The sequence below is a fragment of the Acinonyx jubatus genome, chromosome B1 (assembly GCF_027475565.1).
Source record: "Acinonyx jubatus isolate Ajub_Pintada_27869175 chromosome B1, VMU_Ajub_asm_v1.0, whole genome shotgun sequence".
Taxonomy (NCBI): Eukaryota; Metazoa; Chordata; class Mammalia; order Carnivora; family Felidae; genus Acinonyx; species Acinonyx jubatus.
In genome coordinates, this window is record NC_069382.1 from 34,877,499 (window position 1) to 34,900,218 (window position 22,720).

The following is a 22,720-nucleotide window of genomic DNA, read 5'->3' on the forward strand; positions in this document are numbered from 1 at the left end:
GCCAAGCTCTATCTGCTTAGCCTCATGCCCACCCCAAGCCCAGGGAGAAAGATGATGGCTAATGTCTGGGTCACCCACAATCCAGAGGGGGTGGAGAAGAAGGGCTGAGAGATTTGGCTTCTGCTCCTCCCACTGGAAGAAGGGTCTCCTACTTTGCAGCTTATTGTGATCCATTCACCCAAAGTGGGGAGCCCAGGGTTAGGACTAGAGTGACCCAACCTCTTATGCCACATACAGGCACTCCTAGAACCTTAGGGACTGTGCCACTGCCCCTGGCCCTGGCTATTTGGAGACAGGCTGAAATCAGAGGCAGGAAGTTGAGGAAAGGTTCTGACATCTTATGCCCTGTGTGTTCTCTTGTCCCAGGCAGCCTGTTCAGGGTCATCTGATTAGGCAAACGGCCTGTGCGCCTGGCCATCTGGTCACTCCAGGGGCAGGACCCCTCTGGGCCCAGCAGGAGTGAAGGGGTTACTTGGGGTCTTCATGGACAAAGAACACACACACGCAAACACACACTCCAGGGCCCTGACCTCAGCTAATTAGCCTCCAGTGTCTGTGGACTGAGAGAGCTGATATACAGTATTTGAGTTCTCTGTGTTTTTCTCCTTTCCACCCTAACTTGGCCTTGTTAGGTCTCTCTGGCACATAAGGGCAGAGGTAATTCTCCCTCCCTGGCTGGCTTCTCTAACTTTGACAGCTGTCTCCTCTGTCCCAGAAGGTTGCTGTGTTTGGTGGGGTGACACATGGGATACCCAGGGAGCATGGTTTCAGAGGATCCCTTGAAAGACTTTCTTCTTTCTCTTGGCTGGGTGGGGGCCTCAGGAGACTTGCTGCTCAGAGATGCAGGCCTCCCGCACCCCCTGGGCAGACAGATGTGCAGCCTGGGGGCAGCCCAGACAGGCTGGAAAACACCAATGTCCTGGAGCTTGAGATGGGGGAGAAGGGAAAAGTGCACGCGCGCGCGCACGCACACACACACACACTCACACACACACACACACACACACACACACACACACACACACGGGAGTTTGGCCAGAAAAGTTTCCTGCAGGAGGAAAAGCCTCCTTGGCCGCAGGTTTCTCCCTGGACCCAAAGAGCTTTCCCCAGGAATCCTCTGGGAAGAGGAGGCAGCGGCAGCAGCTTCCACAAATAGCAGCAAAACTTCAGTCCTAAAAGTCCCCCAAACTTCCCCCTCCCTCTCTCCCTCTTTCTTTTGTTCCCCACTGCATTGCCAACCAGGCAGCTCCCGGCTTCCCACACTGGACTGTCCTCCCCCAACCCCAAACCCTAAGCAGCCCGCGCCTCCCCGCCGGGCCTGCTCGCTCCCCGGCCCCGGCGCCCCTGCCGGTCGGCGGGGTGGGGGGCGCCTACCCGCCTTGCAGGGGTCTTTGTAGTTGACGGGCTCCGAGTCCTCCTCCTCCCCCAGGTCATAGGTGTAGTCGGCCAAGTCCAGTGGCCCGCCCGGGCGCGCGAGCAGCAGCAGCCAGAGCAGCAGCGGCAGCGGCAGGCGGGCCACGCCGGGCATGCTGGAGGGCGCGGCGGCGGCGGTGGCGGCGGGCGCGGTGGCGGCGGCGGGTCGCGCCCGGACGCGGGAGCCGGCGAGAGGGGAAGCGGAGGACTGGCGGCGAGGGGAGGGCGCTCCCCTCCGCTCGCCCGCGCGCTCCCTCCCCGCGCTACCCACCCCCCCCCTCGCGCGTCTCTACCTCTCCCCCTTCCCTGTCCTCGCCCCCCTCCTTCCTGTCTCCCGCCCCCTCTCCTGCGCGGCTCCTCGGCTCTCTCCCTGAGCCTCCAGCCTTCTCCGCTCCTTTCCCTTTTTTCCCTCTTTCCTTCTCTCCTCCCTCCCTCCCCCCCCCCCTTTTTAGGGAAATGAGCTCGCTGGAGGGCGGGTTTTCGCCTGGAGCTCGGCCTCCCCCGGGTCCCGGACAGCGCTCTGCCGGGTCGGGCCGCGAGCCAGCCGGGGGCGGGGACCGCGGAGAGCCGGCCCGCCCCGGGAGGGGGCTCGGCCGCCCGGGGCGCGGGGCGGCGGGGCCGGGGAGGGGGCGCCGGGCCTCGGGGTGCCCGGCCGACGGCCGCTCCCGCGAGGTGCCCTCTAGTGGCGGCTGGTCCCGTGGGCGCCGGGCCCGAGCCCCGTCCCGGGCAGCGGGACACGCTGTCAGGTCTCTCCCGGGCTTCAGCTCGCCTCTGCCTCCTCGGTCTCTGACTGCGTTTCTCCTCCCGCCTCTCTCGGTCTCTGCCTTTTTCGGACCCTAGCTCTCTCCCATCGCGGTCCCTGTCTCTCTAGTTCAGTCTTTCGGTGTCTGGCTGTCTCTGTCTCTCTCCCTCCCTCGGGAGACACCACTGGGGGGCGCCTCGAGCCCGTGGATTGCCTAGTCCCCTCGCCACTGTCCCCCGCCCCCGCATCGCTCCTGGACGAAGTGGGAAGGGGAAACCCCCATTGCTTCCCCAAGGTCCTACCCTTCCCCTGACCCACCCACCAAGAGCGGGAGCGAGAGGGTGTGGGAGATAGAAAAGGCTCACCCTTCGTTTTTCAATTGGGTTGCTTTATTCTTTCATGGTAGTAGCCCCCTGGCCCCAGGAGCATCTCCGCTGCCCGTTCCCACCTCTCCCCACAGCTCCCATTTCTCCAGCACCAGTCCCTATGGTGTGGGCAGGAGCAGCTTCCTGCGTCTCTGCAAAAGACCCTTTTCTCATGGATCTTTCCTGTCCATTTGGGGTTTCCACAGGCCCTGAGAAGCAAAGAAACACTGTTTATTATGAGAGGGAGAGAGACTGGGGGGAGGTATCTATGAACCTTCCCTCCCCTGAGCTCCCTAGATGACCTGGCTTCAGTGGATCCTCCCTGTTGCTTGGTCAGCTGACATGGGGAGGTGGCCCAAGCCTTCCTGGGCCACAGCTGCTCAGTGCCCTGGCAGTCACACCTGCTCACCTGAGGGGTTCTAGATGTAGTAGAGGGGCACCTCGCCACACAGGGTGCTCACAGTGGTGCCCAGGAAGTCCAGGTCCACAGAGGATGCTGAGCCAGCATCACGGACCTCCTCCTGGCCCAGCTTAGAGGTAGACACTGCAGGCTTGACCTGGAAAGAGCACCTGATTTTGAGCCTGGGAACTGAGTTTTTGTTCCACCTGTGGCCCTTATTGTGGGACCTCAGGCATGTGAGACCATCTCTCTGAGCCTCCTAAAAGCCTTGGTTTCCTTACCAGTAAAGAGGGGGCTGTGCTGGAGTCAGAAGCCCCCAAGTGGTGAGGCTCAGCTGAGCCCAGCAGCTTGGCATCAGGGCGGGGCTGGGGAATAGGAGGGAAGGTGAGACACAGGTGAGTCTGGAGAGGGGCACTCACCTGGCAGCCCACAAGGAGCAGCGCTCTACAGGTGACAAATAGCTGTTATCTAAATGCTCCTCCGAGCAGCCCTGGGAGGGAGACAACTTATTCCTCCTCACTCACACACCCACCTGGAAGTTCCGGAACTTTCTGGTGAGAGCCTCAAGACTTGGGATGTTCTCTGGAGCCATCTTCATGATGTAGCAACAGGTTCCTGGGGCTGGCTTATAGGCAATCAGGAGCTGAGGACAGAAACCCCAGGGTTCATTCAGAAAGGCCCTGCCTTACTCACTCCCTAACCCTGATCCTGGGCTATCTCCCTCTAGGTTAGGCACTGAAGGCAGTCATATTGGAATCTGGGGATCAGCCTGGGCAAGCAAAAGAGCTAGGGGCTGGGGAGAGATGGATATGCATGAAATGGCACAGCTGGGTGGGTCTAGCAAAGTCTCGTCACTGGCCCCCCGTCCCCAGCATCAGGCGGTCCAGGTATACCTACCCGCTGGTAGTCATACACTACAATGCCAGTGGAGCCGATGGAGAAGGTGGCAGTGGTACCCACACGCTCACTCAGGGCCAGGCGCTGCTGGGCTTCTGGTCCCCCAATGCTCATCTCTAGGACCTGGGGGAGGGCATAGGGTGGACTGACATTTCTCTTTCCCCACTCATCCCTTTGGCACCCATGTCCACTCTCAGCCCTCTTTACTCAAATGCAATCCCTTCTTCCCTGATAGCTCAGAGAGCCTGGAAAGAACAGGCTGCCATACCAGCAACAGGCCTGGTGCAAAAACCCAAGCCCGATTTGCCACCAGGTGCTTCTGTCCTTTATTGAGGCACCCTTGCCTCCTCCCCTCCGATCCCCTTGGACCATTCATTGTCTACCCAGCCCATTCAGCCCCTCTGTTTGGCATGTCCTGTGTCCACTGCCCACTCCATCCCAGGCCTGCTCACCATCTCGGTGTGTTTCTGGCTCATGTGAAGACCCATTAGCAGGGCCCCTACAATCACCACGACCACAAGGACTACCACCACGACGACGATGAGGAGGCGTTTGAGGTTCACAGGGCAGCAGGGGATGCTGAACCGGCCCCGGGGGGCTGCTGAGTAGTCCTGACATGGTGAGGCAGGCAGGGAGATAGGTGTGAGATCATGAAGTTGGCCCTTCTTCTCCCTGCACAAGCTGGATACCCTCCCACAGCTGGACACCAATACTATGGACATGCAGAAGAGGGTGAGATCAGAGAAGGCTTCTTGGAAGAGGTGGCCTGGATTCCAACAGAAATGCTTAGACGTGAAGTCTAGCATGAAGAGACCCAAGAGACTCTGCTTTGCTAGTCTCATCTGCTGTTTCCTCCAGACCCCTGGCACCCCGGCCATGCCCAGTCCCTCTCTGTTCCCCCAAATAATCCACAATCTCTCACACCTCCCCGCCTTTACACGTACTACCCCCTTCTTCCTACAATGTCTGCCTCTTCCACCTAGTGAGCTCCTACCTATTTTTCCAGAGCCAGTTCAAATGTCATTTTCTCTGCAAAGCTTCCTGTGACTTCCCAAGTAGTGGCTGCTTACATAGCGCTCTCTATAGCCCTTTCTACTGACCACTGTGGTGGCTCTCAGCCCCTCACATTGGAATTATTGGCTGCCACGTCTGTCTCCCCGAAGGACTGTGCCTTGGTGGTTGGTGTCCCTGCCCTAACTTAGCACAGTCGTGGGTTAGTTTAATGAATGAATTTGGATGAGGAAACAGTCTCAGAGAGGTTGGATGAAGCAGGGCCCAGCTCACACACACTTATACACACACGGTCACACTCACCGGCGGGCTCTCAATCAAAACCTCCTTGCTGCCCACATCCATCTTGCTGCAGACACCTTCCCCTCTCATCCCCCAAGTGTGACTAGCATCTTATATGTGCTAGTAGGGAGAGGGGACAGAGGTGAAGGATCCAGGCCCCTTCTGCCAGCCAAGCCCTTGACCTTGAAGCCTGTTTGTTCCTGGCCCTCCAGAACTGATGTCCGGAGAAGCCAGCTGCAAGAGCGCCTAAGGGCTCTTGGCCGTGGCACATGAGTCCTCTCAGCCCGGGCAAGAGCGAAGCTGGGCACACTGAGCAAATTTGCCCTTGGGCAATCTGCACCTCTCACTGTGGGTGTCTTCCTGGCATTGGCTGCCTTTCTTGCTGGCACCTGCCCCTGCAGTCTTGTGGCTTTCCCTGTTCTTCTGCCAGCTTGAACCTCTCAGGCAGCCAGGGGTCTAACCCAATGGGGAGTCCACCACATTTCCCAACAGAATTTCTCTCATGCATAGGGATGAGCTCCAGGAACAGGAGTGAGGAGGCAGTGCCTATGGACCCAGAAAGGCAATGCTGAAGGCAGGTTGTGCTTTGGCATCCCTTGTGGGGGTCCATATATGGCCATTTCTCTGAGAGCCTCACATTTTCAATTCAAGTATGCCACCTGCCTGGCCCCTTCCAGCACATCTGCTACCTAACCTCAGACTTGCCCCTGGTCATTCTTTTCCTAATTCTGAAGACTCTGTCCCCTCTGGCTATAAATTCATACCCACTAATGTGTGGTTTTTTCCTTCTTTGCTTTGGGCTTGTTTGTAAACTGAAGGCCACCCCTCCCACCACCGTTTTTACTTTCATTTCCATTTATTCTATGCTGAATTTATTCCCCAGTCATATACTGTTGTTTCTCCAGTTTCTTCTTGGATATCTTTCTCATCTGTGCAACCTCATCTGGTTTGGCAACAATCTGCTCTGTTTCAGTAAGGATTATCTCAGTGTGGCAAGGAGAGCTCATGCTGGGATTAATCTCACCATGAACTCTGTAAATTTAGTGGCTCATTTTGGGGACTTTGTTCACCTGGATGTGCTCGATGACCAGAGAATGTACCTCTAAACCCTTAAGTTCAGCATTACTCTCTGCATGTTCAAGCAAGTGCGGTAAAAATCCAGCACCCCTTTTAGGCCACTGACCCTGTGCACAGCCCCACCATTTGGCCTGGACACACCTATCAGCTCCACCATTATGATGATGGAATGGCACACATTGCTTCTGTAAAGTGACATCCTTCAGATACTTGGTGGCTTTTCAGATAGACATGCCCTTAATGATCTGGGGAGTTTCATGAGTGTTCTTAAAATGAATGTAAAGATTTGAACCTCTTGATTTGAATGATTTTGTGGGTTTTCTGCATCAAGTGAATAGTAACCATTTTCAGAGATCAAGTTGAGGGCTTTTGATAGCAGATTCCACACCTGACAGTTCTTTCTTATACCTCAGCAGCCTTGCACAGGGATGGGTGTGGTGACTGATGGGGTCTCAATCCCCTCTTCCTTGAATCTCATCTGCTTGGTGCTGCCTATGACCCTATTCCTCTGTGTTCCTCTTTTTATACCCTTGGATCCTAAATTTGCCTTGGGAATGCTACTCATTCCAGTATAATCCACTTTCTGGACCTTCTATTTCTCCCTTCTGTCCCTTTACCTCCTTCCTCAAAGACACTTCTTTTGCTTTGTTGTACTAAACCAGATCTACTAATGGCTGCATCCTTTCTCTTGGGTTCCCCTCCACTTGCCAGGCCAGGTGGTCTCTATAGTGCCTTTACCTTGGAACTTCCATAAGTGTGTAAGTCAGAGCCCCACCCTCACTCCTCTAGGCCTAACTCCCTTGTCCTCCTGACACTTTACCTCCAACACTTCACCCCAGTTCCTGTCCCTGCCCTGGGGGCTCCCTCCACACCTTGGCCCTACCATTCAGTCATGAGCTGACCCCCAGCTCTCCAGCACTGGCAGGTTGTCCTTCCCCACAAGGACCCTCTCTCCAGCTGGAGGGCCTTCAGCCTCCAGGTTGCACAACAGCATGGCATCTGAGCTGAGAGTGCCTGAGAAGCTCAGGGAAGGAGAGAGGGAAGGGAAGGGTGTTTGCTCCCACCACCCTCCAATAGCCCCAACTACCCCTTTAAATATTTGCCAAAACCTCTCACAGCAAGTGTCCTAGGAGGAGTGAAGGGGGGAGGGGTCCAGGAAGGAGGGGGAAGCATCCTCCTCTCAACTGTGTGTAGCCTCGGCTGGCTGTGTGCAGGTGCCAGATGTAGGAGACAGCTGCCTGCAGTGCCCACCCCTGCCCGCCCCTGGTTGTCCAGGCAACGCTGGGATTGATTGGCTGACTCACATGCACTGGGCCTAAGCCAGGTGGGCAGGAGGCCAGCAGGAGAGCCAAGGAGGACTGCAAGCATCTCAGGGTCCCTGCGGGCATCTCAGGGGGCCGCATGGTCCAGCTGTGGAGCTTGTTCTGAGCAGGCGCTGTGTGTAGGGCTTGCCATCATCAGCTGGTGCGGGGAAAGGAATCTCTGTTGGAAAGAGGCCTCTGCTCTCTCAGGTCCTCAGTCTCCCCTGCAGGCTGCCCTTGGGCTGTAATTCTCACAAGTTTTATGCCCCCCCCACACACACACACATACTTGTTTTTGCCTGTTCAGCAATTGGGGAAAGAACGTTGCCCTCAAATTTCATAAGGGGAGTCCAGATGCTAGCACTGAGACTTCTGGAACTGACCCAGTAGAGGTCTTGCAGTCCTCGTCTTCCTTCTCGGGAAGCGAGGAGGGACCTTTAGCTGAGCACGCATAGCTATCAACTCAGCCCCAACAACAGCCCTCTGTTGTAGACTTCTCATGTCTTGGTCTTTACTGAGGCCATTTTTCTCCCCTGGAAATCCCACCCTTGATGCCTCTCCACCTCTCTGAGAGCCACCTACCCTAAAAGGCCAGACAAGAGCCAATCGCACCTGCTCTGTGACCACACCACTCCAGGCAGTGCCCCATCCCTCCTCCAAAATCTCCCAGTCTCCTGCTGCTCTTTAACCTGCCACTTAGCATCCACTGCTGTGCTCCTCAGCTATGTGGGTGCTTATTGTTGCCCTATGTTCCCTGGGACTGGCCCTGAGACCATGCTCCCCCGAGGATTCTGTGTACCTGTTGCAGGGCAAGGAGCATGCACACAGCCAACATGGAATTATATTCAGTGGTATAGCCAAACACCAAGTGGCTCTTGGCCAACAGTCGATAGGTTGTTCCTTCAGTATGTGGACATTGCAATGCTTCACTGACAGCTCTGGGACCCTAAAGGAGTCATTCTGCCTTTCTAGGCTTTAGTGTGGACAACTGTGAAATGGGACCAGTCTGCCCATTCTGTCTCTCTCCAAGCTCTTGTGAGGATCCAATGACATCATCAAGCTGATCATCATGATTATCATCATATACTTCGCTGACCCCCCCCCCCAAGACATCTCTTCTCATTAGCTGGCAGTAGGACCCAGACTCCCTCTTTTTGTCTGTCTCCAGGTTAAATCCATCTGGGAGAACCTTGGGTGATGTAAGCCCTATGGTAGCCACTCCTTTTATGTGTGCCTCCTCTTTTCTTCCTTCCAGCTCTTCAGCTGCAGGGGTTAGGACAAGATTCACTCTGCCCTTTGTGTGCTGGGCAGAGCCGTGCCAGGGACCAGTGGGGACGGTTGCCCAGCTGCCCCAACCACGTTCCCCACCCCCATTGCTTGTATTCCCACAAGCTGGCATGGGAGGGCAGCACGGGCAGCTGGATGGGCATTGGCAAGTGAGCATCAAAGGGAAGGGACATCCCTGGTTGAGAGAATATGGACATAAGCTCCTACCAGAGAGGCCCCCACTGGCAGAGGCTGGGGACAGCTGGGGACACATCTTAAACCCAGTGATCTTGATCTCAGTTTCCTGGCTTGATGTGGAAAGAATACCAGACTGAGAGCCCAGCCAACCTGACCAAGTCTCCCCTTGTCCTGTACCTGTGAACTTTTGGTACAGTCAGTCCCCATGAGGACCCCCAGGGAGGTATAGAGCAATGGTTCTCAAACATTTCGAGAACATCCTTCTTCTTCTTCTTTTTTTAAAAGTTTATTTGGTTTTTGAGAGAGAGAAAGAGAGAGAGAGAGTGAAAGCATGTGTGTGAGCTGGGGAGGGGCAGAGAGAGAGGGAGACAGAATCCTAAGCAAGATCCTGACAGTGCAGAGCCCTATGCAGATCATGACCTGAGTTGCAATCAAAAGTCAGACACTTAACCAACTGAGCCACCCAGATGCCCTGGACCCCTTAAAATTCTTAAAAAATACTGAGGGCCCCAAAGAGCTTTTGTTTAGGTTATTTTTAAATGTTAATTAATTAATGAAAATTGCGATAAACTCATTCTATGTTTTAACATAAATAACATAATTTTTAAATAAATTTATTTTACAAAGCAAAAGAAATTAGAAGCAAGAATGTTGTTGCCTTGCATTTCTGTAAATCTCTTTATTTTTTTTTAATGTTTATTTATTTTTGAGACAGAGAGAGAGAGAGAGCATGAACAGGGGAGGGTCAGAGAAAGAGGGAGACACAGAATCTGAAACAGGCTCCAGGCTCTGAGCTGTCAGCACAGAGCCGACATGGGGCTCGAACCCACAGACCGCGAGATCATGACCTGAGCTGAAGTCAGACACTTAACCGACTGAGCCACCCAGGCGCCCCTCTGTAAATCTCTTTAATTTCTGGCTTAAAAAATTTTTTTTAGTGTTTATTATTTTTGAACGAGAGTGAGACGGAGAACAAGCAGGGGCGGGGCAGAGAGAGAGGGAAACACAGAATCTGAAGCAGATTCCAGGCTCTGAGCTGTCAGCACAGAGCCCAACATGGGACTCAAACTCATGAGATGTGAGATAATGACCTGAGCTGAAGTTGGATGCTCAATCGACTGAGCCACCCAGGCACCCCTAATTTCTGGCTTAATAGAAGATATATTGTGTAGCCTTTGGAAAATTCCAGGATACTTTTGTGAAAGCATGAAAGTGAAAAGGTAAAATTATGTTCTAACATTATTAGGACAATTGTTTTGACCTCAGCGACTCCCTGGAAGGTTCTCAAGGCCCCCTGGACTCCCTGGACCACACTTTGAAGACTCCTGGTGTAGAAGTATGACTGTGAACTTTGGCATTGGGCACTGTGGGTTGAAATCCTGGTTCTGTCGCTTTCTTCAGGTACTATCAGCCTTACTCCTCTTATCTGTAAAAGGGGGCTTACTATCATCCTCAAAAGGTTAGAAGGATTACATGCCTAGAGGGCACACCACACAGTGGATGTGACATCTACTGTGGAAAGCTTGGCTGCTTTCCTCCAAGTTTGGGCCTCAGTTTCCTCATTTGTGACAAAGAGATGGACTGGAAAACACCCAAAGCTCTTCCCAGCTTCAACAGCCTGCGGTTGGGTAGTGAGATATGTTCCAGAATTCCACACGCTCCCAGTCCAACTCAGTGACAAACATTTCCCTTTTCCCACAGAGACACACAGGCACATTCTGTTCACTGGCTCTTGGAAACAAAAGAACACAGATGCACATACATGGCGCTTATGACACACCCATGAACTCTTGTTTAGAGGATGTGTCCCCTAAGGGCCAGGACAGATATACAGGCACACAGAGCAGGTGGACCCACAACGCAGAAATGCCCGCAGCAGGGAGACTGTGCCCGTTCCCGTGCAGAGGCAGGTGTGTACGCGTGCACAGTCATGCCATCATAGGATGCACATGTATGCCTCGCACACCTGCGCTCACGACAGACCCTCTGGGTGCCAGAAACGCAAGCAGATGGCCCCAGAGTCCGCTGGTAGTGCATACAGCGGCCAGAGCCCCAACCACTTCTTTCTTTGGCTACTCCCAGCCCGGGACTCCCCCCGCCGTCCCCCCGCCGCCCCGCTCCCCGCCCCCCTCGGCCCTGCGCGCGCCCCCGCCGCAGTCCGCGCCCGCCCCCGTCGGTCAACCCTCGCTCGGCTCCGGGCCCGCGCAGCTCTCCCAGCCGGCTCGCGAGAACGAGCAGGGGAGGGGACGGAGCCCGCGGCCGAGGGCTGGAGGACTCGGCTCTCCGCAGCGGGCAGCCGGGCCCCTAGCTGCGGCAGCGGCTGCTGGCGGCAGTGGCCGGGAGGTGCCAGCCAGCGCTGGGTGGCGGAGAGCCGCGGGGCGGGGGCTGCGGCCCGGTGACCCGAGGGAGAGCTTGCTTGCAGTCAGCATGGCGGGGCTGCGGGCCAGGCGGGGCTCCGGGCTCCGGCTGCTGGCGCTGTCCACGCTCGGCTTCTGCCTGATGCTGCAAGTCAGTGCCAAGAGGCCCCCCAAGACGCCCCCCTGCCCGCCTAGCTGCTCCTGCACCAGGGACACCGCCTTCTGCGTGGACTCTAAGGCAGTGCCCAGGAACCTGCCCTCCGAGGTCATCTCTCTGTGAGTGCCCTGGCTTCTGAGGTGGGGGAGCAGAGAGAGGGAGGAAGGCAAGAGCCTCTCTGGGAGTGGATGGGAAAACCCTTGCTCCCCGTCTACAAAGCGTGGGGAGCAGGAAGACTCCAGGGGTCCTCAGGACTGGAAATTCAAGGCATCCTCCAGGTAGGGAGTTCTGTAGTCATGCAGGCTCAGCAGCCATGGCTGGGGAAAACAGGAGTTTATGGCCAAGAATGAATCATCACCGGCAGCATCAATGAGACCTACTGTGTGCAGGGCTCTGAACATGGGGGGAGGGGTTGTTTACAAGAGCATGTGGGCTCCTGCCTGTGATGTCACACCAAGGGCAGAAAGGCTTTTTGTGGGGGGAGGGAGGGTGGAATCAGGGGAAGGGATAGAAGTGGGATATACCCACACAGTGCCCTGTCTGGGGACAGACGCCTGCCGCTGGTCTCCCATCCGCTCTGGCACTGGGCCAGCCAGCCTGTCACTTGCAGTTAAGTGGCCTCAGGGACTAGATGAGCTGTGTGGTCCTTGAAAGCAGGGTGCTAATCCCCACCGCCATCCCAGTGCCCCATCCCTCCATAGCACCCAGCACACTGTGGGTGTTTGGATGATCTTGAGGGTGTGGGTGATGGCACCTTCTTTTGGCTGAAGGGGAAGCTGAGCCTGGGGCCACTGGTGCTGAGGGAGGCAGTAGGGGAGGATAGTGAGACGGAAGGCAATGAGTTTATGAGGAGAAGAGAAAGATAGCCCTAGGTGGGTGGCCCAGGCTGGTGAAATGAGTGGTTTCCAGGGCAAGTGTGCACAGAACAATTGCCCTGTTCACCTTGTGAACCCCGCCCCTCCCACCCCCACCCCCCCCAGTCCCTGCAAAGTCCCCACAGTACTGACTCAGGTGTCCCCTGCAGGACGCTGGTGAATGCTGCCTTCTCGGAGATCCAGGATGGAGCGTTTTCCCACCTGCCACTGCTGCAGTTCCTGTATGGACAGGGCCTTGAGGAAGGGCGGGTAGGGGGTGGGGCAGTGGAAGGGGGCAGACCCTGGATTGGGGGGAGGAGAGCAAATGAAAATAGCCATTGGAGATTAACATACAGGTGTCCCTTACTTTTACTGGATGGGATAGCCACAAAAGGTGCAGCAGCATAGAGTCAGGAAGGGTGAAGGGAGCCGCAGTGGGGAGAAGGAAGTTGGGGGTTGCATGCAAAAGCCAAGAGTGGATATTTAGGGCCCAATTAGGAATGGACTTGCCTCCTCTGGAGACCCAAAAGAACTGGGGTCAGTAACTTGGGCTGGTGCCGTAGGATGGACACTGCAGGGAGAAGGGTCATCATAGAGACCGCTGACACCAGGATTTGAAGGAAGAGTTGGGGGTTGAAAGGGAGGGAGGAGAGGGTGTGGAATTGTAATAGGGAATGTTTCTGTTTGGAGAGTCAGTTGCAGGAAAGGGTGCTTGTGAGTTACCCCAACTCCTTTTCACTGTGGGTTATCCTCAAACTCACCACCAGTCTGAAAGGGACAGAGTGAGCTGGGGTGAGGGTAGGAGGCAGAGAGTGGTGATGGAGACAGGAATGATGCAGTGGGGAAGGACCCAGCTTGACCGGAGAGATCTGCCCCTGGCTGTTTCTACCCTTGAAGAAGATTCTGGGATCAGAACAGGTTCCTGGCTAGTCTTGCTGCTGGGCTTCTCTGGGGCTCCCGGCTGGGGCTGGGGTCCCAAGGTGGAGTGGCAGGGCAGCCAGTCTGTGAGGAATCCCCAGGGTGAGGCAACAGGCTGGGGGCTGGCACAGCGGGCACAGGCTTGGAAGCTCTAATTCTCCCTCTGTCTCTCCAGGTTGCTCAACTCCAACAAGTTTACTCTGATTGGAGACAATGCCTTCACAGGACTGTCGCACCTGCAGTACCTGTGTGTGGCAAGGAACCGGGAAATGGGAACTAGAAGGGAGGAGGGAGCTGGGACCTGGGTGGGCTGAGAGGGGAGGGTAAATGAGGAAGGCTAGGGGAAGATGGGGGGAGTGGAGAGCCCTTGGATCCTCTGACCGCAGGACCCGAGCAGAGGGTCATTTCATCCATCCCTCTGCCTAAACCATCCTGCCTGGATGCCCTGTCACCACAGGCTTAATGTCTCCAGAATCAGAATGGAAGCCTGGCTTCGGACCATGGGCAGAAATCTAGATGGAGCAGAGGGAAGGAAATAGCTGGTTGGGGGTCTGGGATGCTGAGTGGCATCTAAGACAAGTTCTCATTTTCTCAGCTTCATTGAGAACAATGACATCTGGGCACTATCCAAGTTTACCTTCAGAGGACTCAAGTCTTTGACACACCTGTGAGTACATCATGTACATGAGCACACCAGACCAAAGCCCTTCATCTCCTGTGGCCTATGGCCTTAGCCACAATCTTCAGGTGACTCAGGGTCTCTCTTGCAGATCACTGGCCAACAATAATCTGCAGACACTGCCTAGAGACATCTTTCGGCCCTTGGACATCCTGAGTGACTTGTAAGGCTGAGCCCTACTTCTTTTAACAATGCCACATAGGGGTGCATCCCTGGAGGGAGCGGTGTGGGAACCAGAATTGGGAAGATCATAAGGTCTTGAGAGGCTGGGAGGGCTTGGGTTTGGAGATGCCTCCCGGAAGGCTGTGTTGATACACACGAGACACTATGTTTTTTTTTTAAGTTTATTTATTTATTTTGAGGGGGGGGAGGGGCAGAGAGCGAGGGAGAGAGAGAATCCTAAGTAGGCTCCATGATGTCAGCGGGTCTCAATCCCATGAACCATGAGACCACGACCTGAGCCGAAACCAAGAGTCAGGTGCTTAACCCACTGAGCCATCCAGGTGCCCCCAAACACGTGCTTTTTAAATCTATGTTTGATTTGAACCTTCACTGAAGTCCTAGAGCATAGCCACAATCAATCAGTACTTACACAAGAAGAAAACCAACCCAGGATTGTGGAAGGTCTGGAGGAACTGAGATGTAACATAGTTGTGCAGGTTCTACACTGCAAAAGGCCCCTAACCTAGGAGGCAAGTAGGGACTAAAACTCAGCTCCCACTCCACTGGCCAAGCATGTCTCCACAGGGGTGTACCTACCCCCAGGGGAACCTTTCTCTAATCTGTGCAAAGATGCCATGTGAGCAACCAGCAGTGGCCTTGATTATACCTACTTCTAAAAACCTAGAGAGCCTGGGTGGGCAGAACAGCTGGGAGCCTGTTCCTCTCTATATTCCCTCTGTCACCCTCATGATCCAGGGACTTGCGGGGCAACTCACTCAACTGTGACTGCAAAGTGAAGTGGCTGGTGGAGTGGCTGGTGCACACCAACACCACGGTGGCTCCCATCTATTGCGCCAGCCCGCCCCGCTTCCAAGAGCACAAGGTGCAGGATTTGCCGCTGCGGGAATTCGACTGCATCACCACCGGTAGGAGATGCCCCCAGCAGACCTCCCCAGGGCAGCCCCACAGGCACTCCCAGAACCACCCCCAACATTGGCCTTGCAATCCAGCAACCTAATCACCCAACAAGCTCTTACCCTTCTTCACCCCACCCCTCACTTCTTGACCCTGCAGATTTTGTGCTGTACCAGACCCTGCCCTTCCCAGCAGTATCAGCCGAGCCCTTCCTTTACTCCAGTGACCTCTATTTGGCTCTGGCCCAGCCAGGTGCCAGCGCTTGCACCGTCCTCAAGTGGGACTATGTTGAACGGCAGCTTCGAGATTATGATAGAATACCAGGTACCTGCCCCAGTCTGGCTGTGCTGGCCCCACTTTAAGGGGTTGGGGTGGGGATGGTCTTAATTGTTCCTCTCCAGTGGGTTCCTATAGGTAGAGAGATAGATGAGACATGGTCTCTGCCCATAATAACTTTCCAGTCTTTGGGGGAGAGGCCAACATATACACAGATAACATTCATGTAATAGATGGGTGTGAGGAGGGAGATATGTACATGATGCTCTGGGACCGCAAAGGAGAGGTGTACCCTGGACAATCAAGGAAGGCTTCCTAGTGGAGCAGACACCTGAGCTGAGTCTTGAAGGTGAGGGTGAAGGACAAGTCAGAGGTGATGTCTAAGAGCCTGGCTTAAGTAACTGGGTGGGGCCTGTAAACCAAGGAGGAGATGGGAGTGGCTAGTGAGCTCAGTTTGGGATCCACTGAATTTGAGCTGAATCTAGAAGGCTGAGGGGATACCTAGCTCAGAGAAAAAATGTGGAAAGTATATTCTGGCAGAGAGAACGACATGAGCAAATTCAAGAAGGAGTGCAACAGCTTAGTGTATGAATGTGTACATGTGTAAACCATAAGCAGCTCATTTGACCGCACCATATGGTTCAAAGTGGAGAGAGGCAGATGAAACCCAAAAGACATGAGGACCAGGTCATGGACAGGTTTTGAGCAGAGTGTGTGAACCAATCTAACCTGTATTTTAGAACACTCTCTCTGTATGCGGCATGGAGAGTGGCTTGGCATGGGCCAAGTCATGTGGGCACACTATTAGGGGGATCTGCTGGAACCTGGACTGGGGCAATAGTAGTGGGGTGGAGAGATAGATTTAGAAAGGAGGAGCGAACTGACACAAGATGAAACAGAAAATTTAAATTTCCCTGTATCTCTAAAAGAACTTAAAGTCCTTATTAAAACAAAAGCAAAACAAAACAAAAACTTCCCCCAAAAGGAGACTCCAGGGCCAGATGGTCTCCCTGATAAATTCTATAACACATTTATGGAAAAAAAATAACAGCAATCCTACACAAACTATATTAGAAAGCAGAAGGGAGGATTGACAGGACTCAGGACTAATTAGTTGTGGGTGAGTGAGAGACAAGGAGGTGTTGGGGATGGCTCTAGGTTTCTGGTTGGGGGGACTGGGTGAAGCCACAAACTGAAGCTGAGAACACAGAGAGAGAAGAGGACCAGGTTTGGGGGCACATATCTGCTCAGTAATGGCCAGCTGGAGTTTGAGGTGCTTTTGGGTGTGTGGGCAGGGAGGGTCTGAGCTGTAGCTCGGGTGCTGGGGGAATCATCAGTATCTATACAGGTGCACCAAGGCTGTGAAAGGGATTTGGGGGTGACTGCCAGAGCCTGGGGCTCAGCATGAGCTTTCTTGGGGAGAGAGGAGAGGAGGAGGAGGATGGGTGAAACAGCACTGGGAAGGAAGAGAGGAGAGGAAAGGAGAAGGGGGGGGAAGGAGAGGGGAGAGGTGGAGAGGAGATGACTGGGGACACTAAGATAGGTAAAGAGTGTGGCCCCATGTGCTTTGGGTGCCTGAGAAGGGGTCAGATCTGTCTGGTTGTTGACAAATACATTTGTGTGGACGTCCTCATACATTAAGGCCCTTTCAAAAGTAGGAGTTCTTAGGAGAATGCATTTTCATACACAACTATCCAAACATCAAGCTGTCATTTTGTATACCTTGGCTCTATCACCAGGCTGTGGACAGGCACAGACTCTTCCTCCTTCCCCTGCCTGGCATCTGGCCAGTCAGGTAGCTTTGGGCAAGTCACTTAGACTCTGAGCCTGCTTCTGGGCAAAATAATAGATTCCACTTCGGAGTGATTAATTGAGGAACTGTGTTCACACTTAGCACAGTGACTTCACACAATAAAAGTTCAATAATGACATTATGGATAAACAACGGGTCAATAGCTAGGGATACCTATTTTGTGCTTAGTGTCAGCTTATATTTAAACTCTGGGAGCAAGGGCGGAGGGAGCATGATGCTGAGACAGATTATTAGCTGTGAAAAGTGGGTGGGCATCAGGGGGAGGGATGCTCTAGGGGAGAGCCTTAGTTCTGGCCCGGGGCTGGAGGGAACTGACCCCCTTTGCCAAGGGCATGGCGTGGGCTGGGGGCCCACGGCTGCCTGACGCTGCCTTCACCCTGCTTCCCTCCATCTTGGCAGCCCCCTCTGCAGTGCACTGCAAGCCAATGGTGGTAGACAGCCAGCTGTACGTGGTTGTGGCCCAGCTGTTCGGTGGATCTTACATTTACCACTGGGACCCCAACACCACACGCTTCACCAAGCTGCAGGATATCGACCCACAGCGTGTGCGCAAGCCCAACGACCTGGAAGCTTTCCGCATTGACGGCGACTGGTACTTTGCCGTGGCCGACAGCTCCAAGGCAGGTGCCACCAGCCTCTACCGCTGGCACCAGAATGGCTTCTACTCCCACCAGGCCCTGCATGCCTGGCACCGTGACACTGACCTGGAGTTTGTAGATGGCGAGGGCAAGCCACGGTTGATTGTGTCTAGTAGCTCCCAGGCACCTGTCATCTATCAGTGGAGCCGCACCCAGAAGCAGTTTGTGGCCCAGGGTGAGGTGACCCAGGTGCCTGATGCCCAGGCTGTGAAACACTTCCGTGCTGGGCGCGACAGCTACCTGTGTCTCAGCCGCTACATCGGTGACTCCAAGATCCTGCGCTGGGAGGGCACCCGCTTCTCTGAAGTGCAGGCCCTGCCCTCCAGGGGCTCGCTGGCCATGCAGCCCTTCCTCGTGGGTGGCCGCCGCTACCTGGCACTGGGCAGCGACTTCTCCTTCACGCAGATCTACCAATGGGATGAGGGGCGCCAAAAGTTTGTGCGGTTCCAGGAGCTGGCTGTGCAGGCCCCTCGGGCCTTCTGCTACATGCCTGCTGGGGATGCTCAGCTGCTCCTGGCCCCTAGCTTCAAGGGACAGACGCTCGTGTACCGACACATAGTGGTGGATCTCAGTGCCTAGAGGGGTGCCGAGGCCTCTGTGTTCCTCGGGCAGCCACTCGAGGCTGAACAGAAGTCTCTGTGTGAGCAGCATGTGTGCCCATGTGAAGACACATGTAGCCAACCTGTGTACATGCCCTCACATACACCCTCCGCACCCCCCATGAGCATGGGCCACACTGTGGACTGGCCCAGGAGAGCCACTTGTCATAGTTGTAATCAGCATGAAGACTTGTATACGCACCAGGCAACCCAGCAACCCTGTGCCCTCTCATATGTGGACACTTGTCGGCCCCACACCCTACCTGAAGGCCCCCCCTTGGTCTGCTGCTTTCCCTGTGCTCCGGCCCCAGGGAAGGAGTACGGGAAGGAAGGGCAGGGCCACCCCCTCTCTTGTTTTTCAGCTTATTCTTCCTACTCCGCAGTTTCTCCTGTTGGTGCTCCAGGTGTCTGTTTACCTACTTGTGCTTTGCCCTGCAGCCCACAGCCACATCCTTCACACTGCTGGGCTCACTCACCCATGCTGTACTTCTGCATGCACACGTGGACACACGCACACACACCTGCTGACACTCCCATTTCTGTGTGCACACATGCAGGTTCAGTGCTGCCTAAAGAGGCTCTCTTTCATCACCTTGCCTCTCTTCTTGGAGAAGACACACAGTACCCACCCTCCTCTGCTCACCCCTGGTGTGCCCACCCTGTAGCTGATAAGGATGGGAATGGTGGTGCCAGCCTCTGGACACCAGCTTGATCTCCTGGGGGCAAAGCCCCTCTGCCCAAAGCAATAACAACAGCAGACCCTGACTTCTTCTTAGGGCTCTCTGTTCTTACTGGAGTTCCCTGCTCTGATCCTGAATGCCGCTCACCTGTGGACAGGAGACCACCCAGATAAAAGCCTTCCAGCTTTTCTTTACTATAGCTGCCGAAGCCTCAGACCACCCTGTCGTTCAGCCCCACCTTTGGGATTGGACCTTGAGCTGTGTAGGCTCCTTTAGGTGGGTCCAAGAGCTGGCCGAGCCAGGGACTCTGCAAACATGAGCCAACTGGGTGGGTGCCAAGAGTAGAGCAGGGCTAGAGAGCATCTTGGGGGATCTTGGGACCTCTCTAGTCCACAGAGACAGGTCCCAGGTGCATTGCCTTCTAAAGCAAGCTGAGTGGTGGAGGGGGTGAGGGTCCTGTGGGAGTAGCACCTGGGAGTCAAGCTTCTGCTGCCCTCTGCTGTATGCTGGGAATAGGTAGTTCTGAGCTGGAGGCCAGTGGAGAAGGCACAGGGTGGGGAAACGTCCCTGTGCCCAGGCTGTGTGAGGGTGTACTGGTGGCAAGATGCCCAGGGGCACTTGGGAGCAGTGTTACGACTCACTGCTGCAAATAAAAATTTCCTACCCCATTGCTGGCTCTCAGGTGTCCAGTGGCTTTGGTGGTAGCTGTTTGACTGAGAACAGAGCCAGGGCTGTGCTCTCTGTCCCTGCTGTTCACGGAGGCGTGGGGGGCGGGGGCAGCATTAGTGTTCAGACTCCCTTCTTCCATGTTCTCTTTCCTTGGAGGAGCGAGTGGGCACCCCAAGGTCAGCTGGTCCTGGAGTCAGGAGTTCATGGTGATGATACTCAGGTGCAGAGAAAGTGTGACTAGTCTCTACCACCTGTGGCTGACTCATGACCCAGCTGTTTCTTCCTGGAGATCACAGTCTCGGGGCCCACTGAGATTGGAGTCTGTCCCTCTGTGAGGTCAACTCCAACCAACATAGCCAAAGACAAGCTCAGCAGTCCCTCTCCTCTCCTCTCCCCTTCCCCCATTGCTGCCAGCCCTGCCCTATGTGTGAGATTTCAAGCAAGTTGACTGATTTCCCTGGCCTTTGGTTTCTCCCTCTGTAAAGTAGATAATAAAATGTACACTGTCAGTTCTTGATTCTGCCACTTACTAGCAGTGGTGGCCTCAACCCTGTTACTTAGCCTATTTGTATCTCAGTTTTCTCATCTATGAAAGGTGGATAATCGAGATACATACCTGACAGGGTTAGTGCGAAATGTAAATGCATTAAATATACAATACATCAATGTATGAAAGACCCTTGGAATAGTGTGTCTGTCACAGAATTATGATTTGTATTGGTCTTTAGGACCATATGAGATACAGAGGTGGCTCAGAGAAGAGTGCTTGGTGGGAGAGAAGGTTGATCTTTGGGGAGAACTGCCGTCTGTGGCTGAGGGTTCCTTAGCCATCAGTCTCAGAGCCCCTGTGCCTTATGTCTCACCTGTAGCCTCAGATGCCCAGCCAAGCCTGCCCCTGACCAGTCCTCAAAGCGGAGTCTCATAGGTGACATGTCTGGGTTTCCACCTCTTCAAACCACATTCATGTGTTCTTGGCTTAGCAGGTGCCCCTCAGGCCCCACAGCCATACTGTCCTGGGAATTCCTGTTCTGCTTTTTCAAATGGGCAACGGACCCTCATATTGTGCCAGGGAGAAGTTGCCAGGGAAAGTGGGTTGAGTCTCTCAGACACGTTGGCACTCTGTTGCCCAGTAGGAAGATAAACATCATTCTGTCACTTCCCCCCAGGACTCCTTCTCTCCCCAAATGCCCAGCTTTCTGCTATATGCCTGCCTGGTCACCTGCCCTGGGGGTTCATCTGTGTGTCCAGAGAGTTGCTCAGCAACCCAGTGTAGCTGGGTGACTGTGTCAACATCTCATGACCAAAGGCCGTGAGAGGCAGAGTCCACTCACTCTGCCAAAGCCAAGAAGGATGATACCCCTCAGCTGCCAGCCACACGCCCCTCCATGCTGAGTCCTGCTCTCAGGAGCAAACCTCTGATGTCCCTTAGATTTCCTAAGCACAGTCATCAGGACCAGGAGTCTCCATGTGAGAGACCTTCCCGGCTGGGTAGCCTTCAAATAGGTACAGGGGAGGTCTTTGCCAGCAAGTAGGGGTAGATGCTGAGGTCAGGGCAGGTGACTCTGGAAGGCAGCTGGGAAGGAGGTGGTTCTGTAGCAGGTACCAAAGGACCCAAGGCACACATGCACACAGTCAGCCTAGTACCCTTTCCTCCAGAGGAATGGATGTCCCTTCCCTCTTCCGCAACCTCCTTGTTCCTTCTGAGCTGGCCCCCTATTAAGTCAGTCACATCCTTCTGCTCCAAGGACACAAGGATGTGTCTCCTTGATGAACCTCAACTTTCACCTCGATCACAATGTCTGTGCCTAGAGATAGATGGTGGGATCCTAGCCTGTGGTGTCTCTTGTTCTTCCAACATAGGGTGGGAGCAAGGCCCAGGGTGAGGGGGTGGTTAGATGGGAAGAGCAGGCCTCAGGGGAGTTTCTCCTGTGGGTCAGTTTCACTGCTAGCTCTCACACCCAGCAACACCAATAAAATTGATGATAGTAATTAAAAGAACATAATTACCACGAGTTTATTTATTCCCAGGAAGCCTCCTTTCCCTGGTCCCAGTCATTACCTGTTCCATCCTTTCCATAGGTGGTGGGTGTTAACTATAGCTCTAATAAAAAGTAATAACTGCCAAAGTTGCCCACCTCCATGGCTCTGGGGAACTCTGCTGTCTCCTTCACACCAGCCCTATGAAGCAGAGGGGAGGTGGCACAGGGTCTAGGTGGGGGAGGCAAGGTCCCCATTGCCCGAGGGAGGAATGGAGTGCTGCGCAAAAGAGGTACAAGGAGTGCAATCCTATATACAAATTTCTAGAGGCAACAACTTTTGCCTTCTCTTTTGAGCTCCCACCTTCTTCCCCATATGCACCTCCCCCCAGAGGAGCTTCTGAGTTCCCTGTCCCCTTCCAGGCTGGAGCTCAGAAGACTTGATAAGCCAAGCATTATCATCCAGCAATAAATACCACCAGGTGAAGTTACTTTTCATCCCAGAGGGAATGTATTTCTTAAATGGTAAAAAAGGGATCTTTGTAAAGGTCAAGACCCTGCATACAAAAACTTGCTACAAAGTGGCAATTGTTGATATGATTAAGCTCTTAGGGATATTTGTGTTCTTGACTCCCAGGAATAGGTGGAATTTCAAATTTCTGGTGAAGAAGGCATGGGGAGTGTGGGTGCTCAGGGCTCTGCGGAGAATCTCTCAAATCATCATGGTCAGCCCACCCAGATATGTGGGCTCTGGAGAGGTAACTCTGAGAGACGTCAACTCCTGAAGCCCACTCTTCAGGGTGAATCTCATGGGGATGTTGAGCCCCTCAGATCCCCTCTCCCTACTTCCTCCCGCTTTCGCTCTAGGTCAACTCAGCGTCTTTGAGGCACTCACGCATCTCCTGGCCCAGTGGTGCAAGACCTGGATTTGTCCAGGCCTAGCCTCCTTCCGAGTGTGCGTGAACCTGGAAGCGGGGTCCTGCATCCATCCCATGCCCTTTCTCATTTTACAGAAAGGAAAGACAAGGCAGAAGGAGGAAGCCGGTTTTCTGAGAAAACTCTGGAATCCAAATTT

At 54.4% G+C, this 22,720-nt stretch overlaps 3 protein-coding genes and 1 pseudogene across 5 annotated transcripts in view; 1 reads left to right on the forward strand and 3 right to left on the reverse strand.

Annotated features, from left to right (window-relative positions):
- BMP1 (bone morphogenetic protein 1) overlaps positions 1 to 1,665 on the reverse strand; it is a 43,653-nt gene extending 41,988 nt beyond the window's left edge. Inside the window, exon 1 of one of the 2 annotated variants that reach the window (XM_027077440.2) lies at positions 1,375 to 1,663. In XM_027077440.2, coding sequence (XP_026933241.1) covers positions 1,375 to 1,528 — 154 coding nt within the window. In that variant the 5' untranslated portion in view covers positions 1,529 to 1,663. Of the gene's footprint in view, positions 1 to 1,374 lie in introns of both variants that reach the window. The other variant, XM_027077442.2, reaches the window with a different exon arrangement.
- Positions 1,666 to 2,522: 857 nt separating this feature from the next.
- On the reverse strand, positions 2,523 to 5,287 carry SFTPC (surfactant protein C). 2 transcript variants are annotated; one of them, XM_027077443.2, is made up of 7 exons: positions 5,132 to 5,287; positions 4,270 to 4,428; positions 3,818 to 3,940; positions 3,453 to 3,563; positions 3,202 to 3,285; positions 2,930 to 3,077; positions 2,523 to 2,729 (listed from the first exon to the last, which is right to left on the reverse strand). In XM_027077443.2, exons 1-6 carry the CDS (start codon positions 5,198 to 5,200, stop codon positions 2,940 to 2,942), a joined length of 684 nt encoding a protein of 227 aa, XP_026933244.1. In that variant the 5' UTR covers positions 5,201 to 5,287; the 3' UTR covers positions 2,523 to 2,729; positions 2,930 to 2,939. The 2 variants fall into 2 exon arrangements, with proteins under 2 accessions (XP_026933244.1, XP_026933245.1); XM_027077444.2 differs by lacking the exon at positions 3,202 to 3,285 and having other exon boundaries at positions 5,132 to 5,286.
- Positions 5,288 to 5,982: 695 nt separating this feature from the next.
- On the reverse strand, positions 5,983 to 7,590 carry LOC128314263 (60S ribosomal protein L17-like; annotated as a pseudogene).
- A 3,518-nt stretch (positions 7,591 to 11,108) lies between these two features.
- LGI3 (leucine rich repeat LGI family member 3) lies at positions 11,109 to 20,235 on the forward strand. The gene is made up of 8 exons (XM_015079257.3): positions 11,109 to 11,585; positions 12,491 to 12,562; positions 13,414 to 13,485; positions 13,834 to 13,905; positions 14,009 to 14,080; positions 14,836 to 15,005; positions 15,154 to 15,318; positions 17,483 to 20,235. Exons 1-8 carry the CDS (start codon positions 11,380 to 11,382, stop codon positions 18,298 to 18,300), a joined length of 1,647 nt encoding a protein of 548 aa, XP_014934743.2. The 5' UTR covers positions 11,109 to 11,379; the 3' UTR covers positions 18,301 to 20,235.
- Positions 20,236 to 22,720: the final 2,485 nt, after the last annotated feature.

Coding starts and splice junctions, on each gene's coding strand:
- SFTPC (XM_027077443.2), bottom strand. CDS start 5,200: ATGAGAGGGGAAGGTGTCTGCAGCAAGATGGATGTGGGCAGCAAGGAG. Junction 4,429..5,131: donor TTTTGATTGAGAGCCCGCCG/GTGAGTGTGACC, acceptor TCACCATGTCAG/GACTACTCAGCAGCCCCCCG. Junction 3,941..4,269: donor GCCAGAAACACACCGAGATG/GTGAGCAGGCCT, acceptor GCCCTCCCCCAG/GTCCTAGAGATGAGCATTGG.
- LGI3 (XM_015079257.3), top strand. CDS start 11,380: ATGGCGGGGCTGCGGGCCAGGCGGGGCTCCGGGCTCCGGCTGCTGGCG. Junction 14,081..14,835: donor TTGGACATCCTGAGTGACTT/GTAAGGCTGAGC, acceptor CTCATGATCCAG/GGACTTGCGGGGCAACTCAC. Junction 15,006..15,153: donor ATTCGACTGCATCACCACCG/GTAGGAGATGCC, acceptor TTGACCCTGCAG/ATTTTGTGCTGTACCAGACC.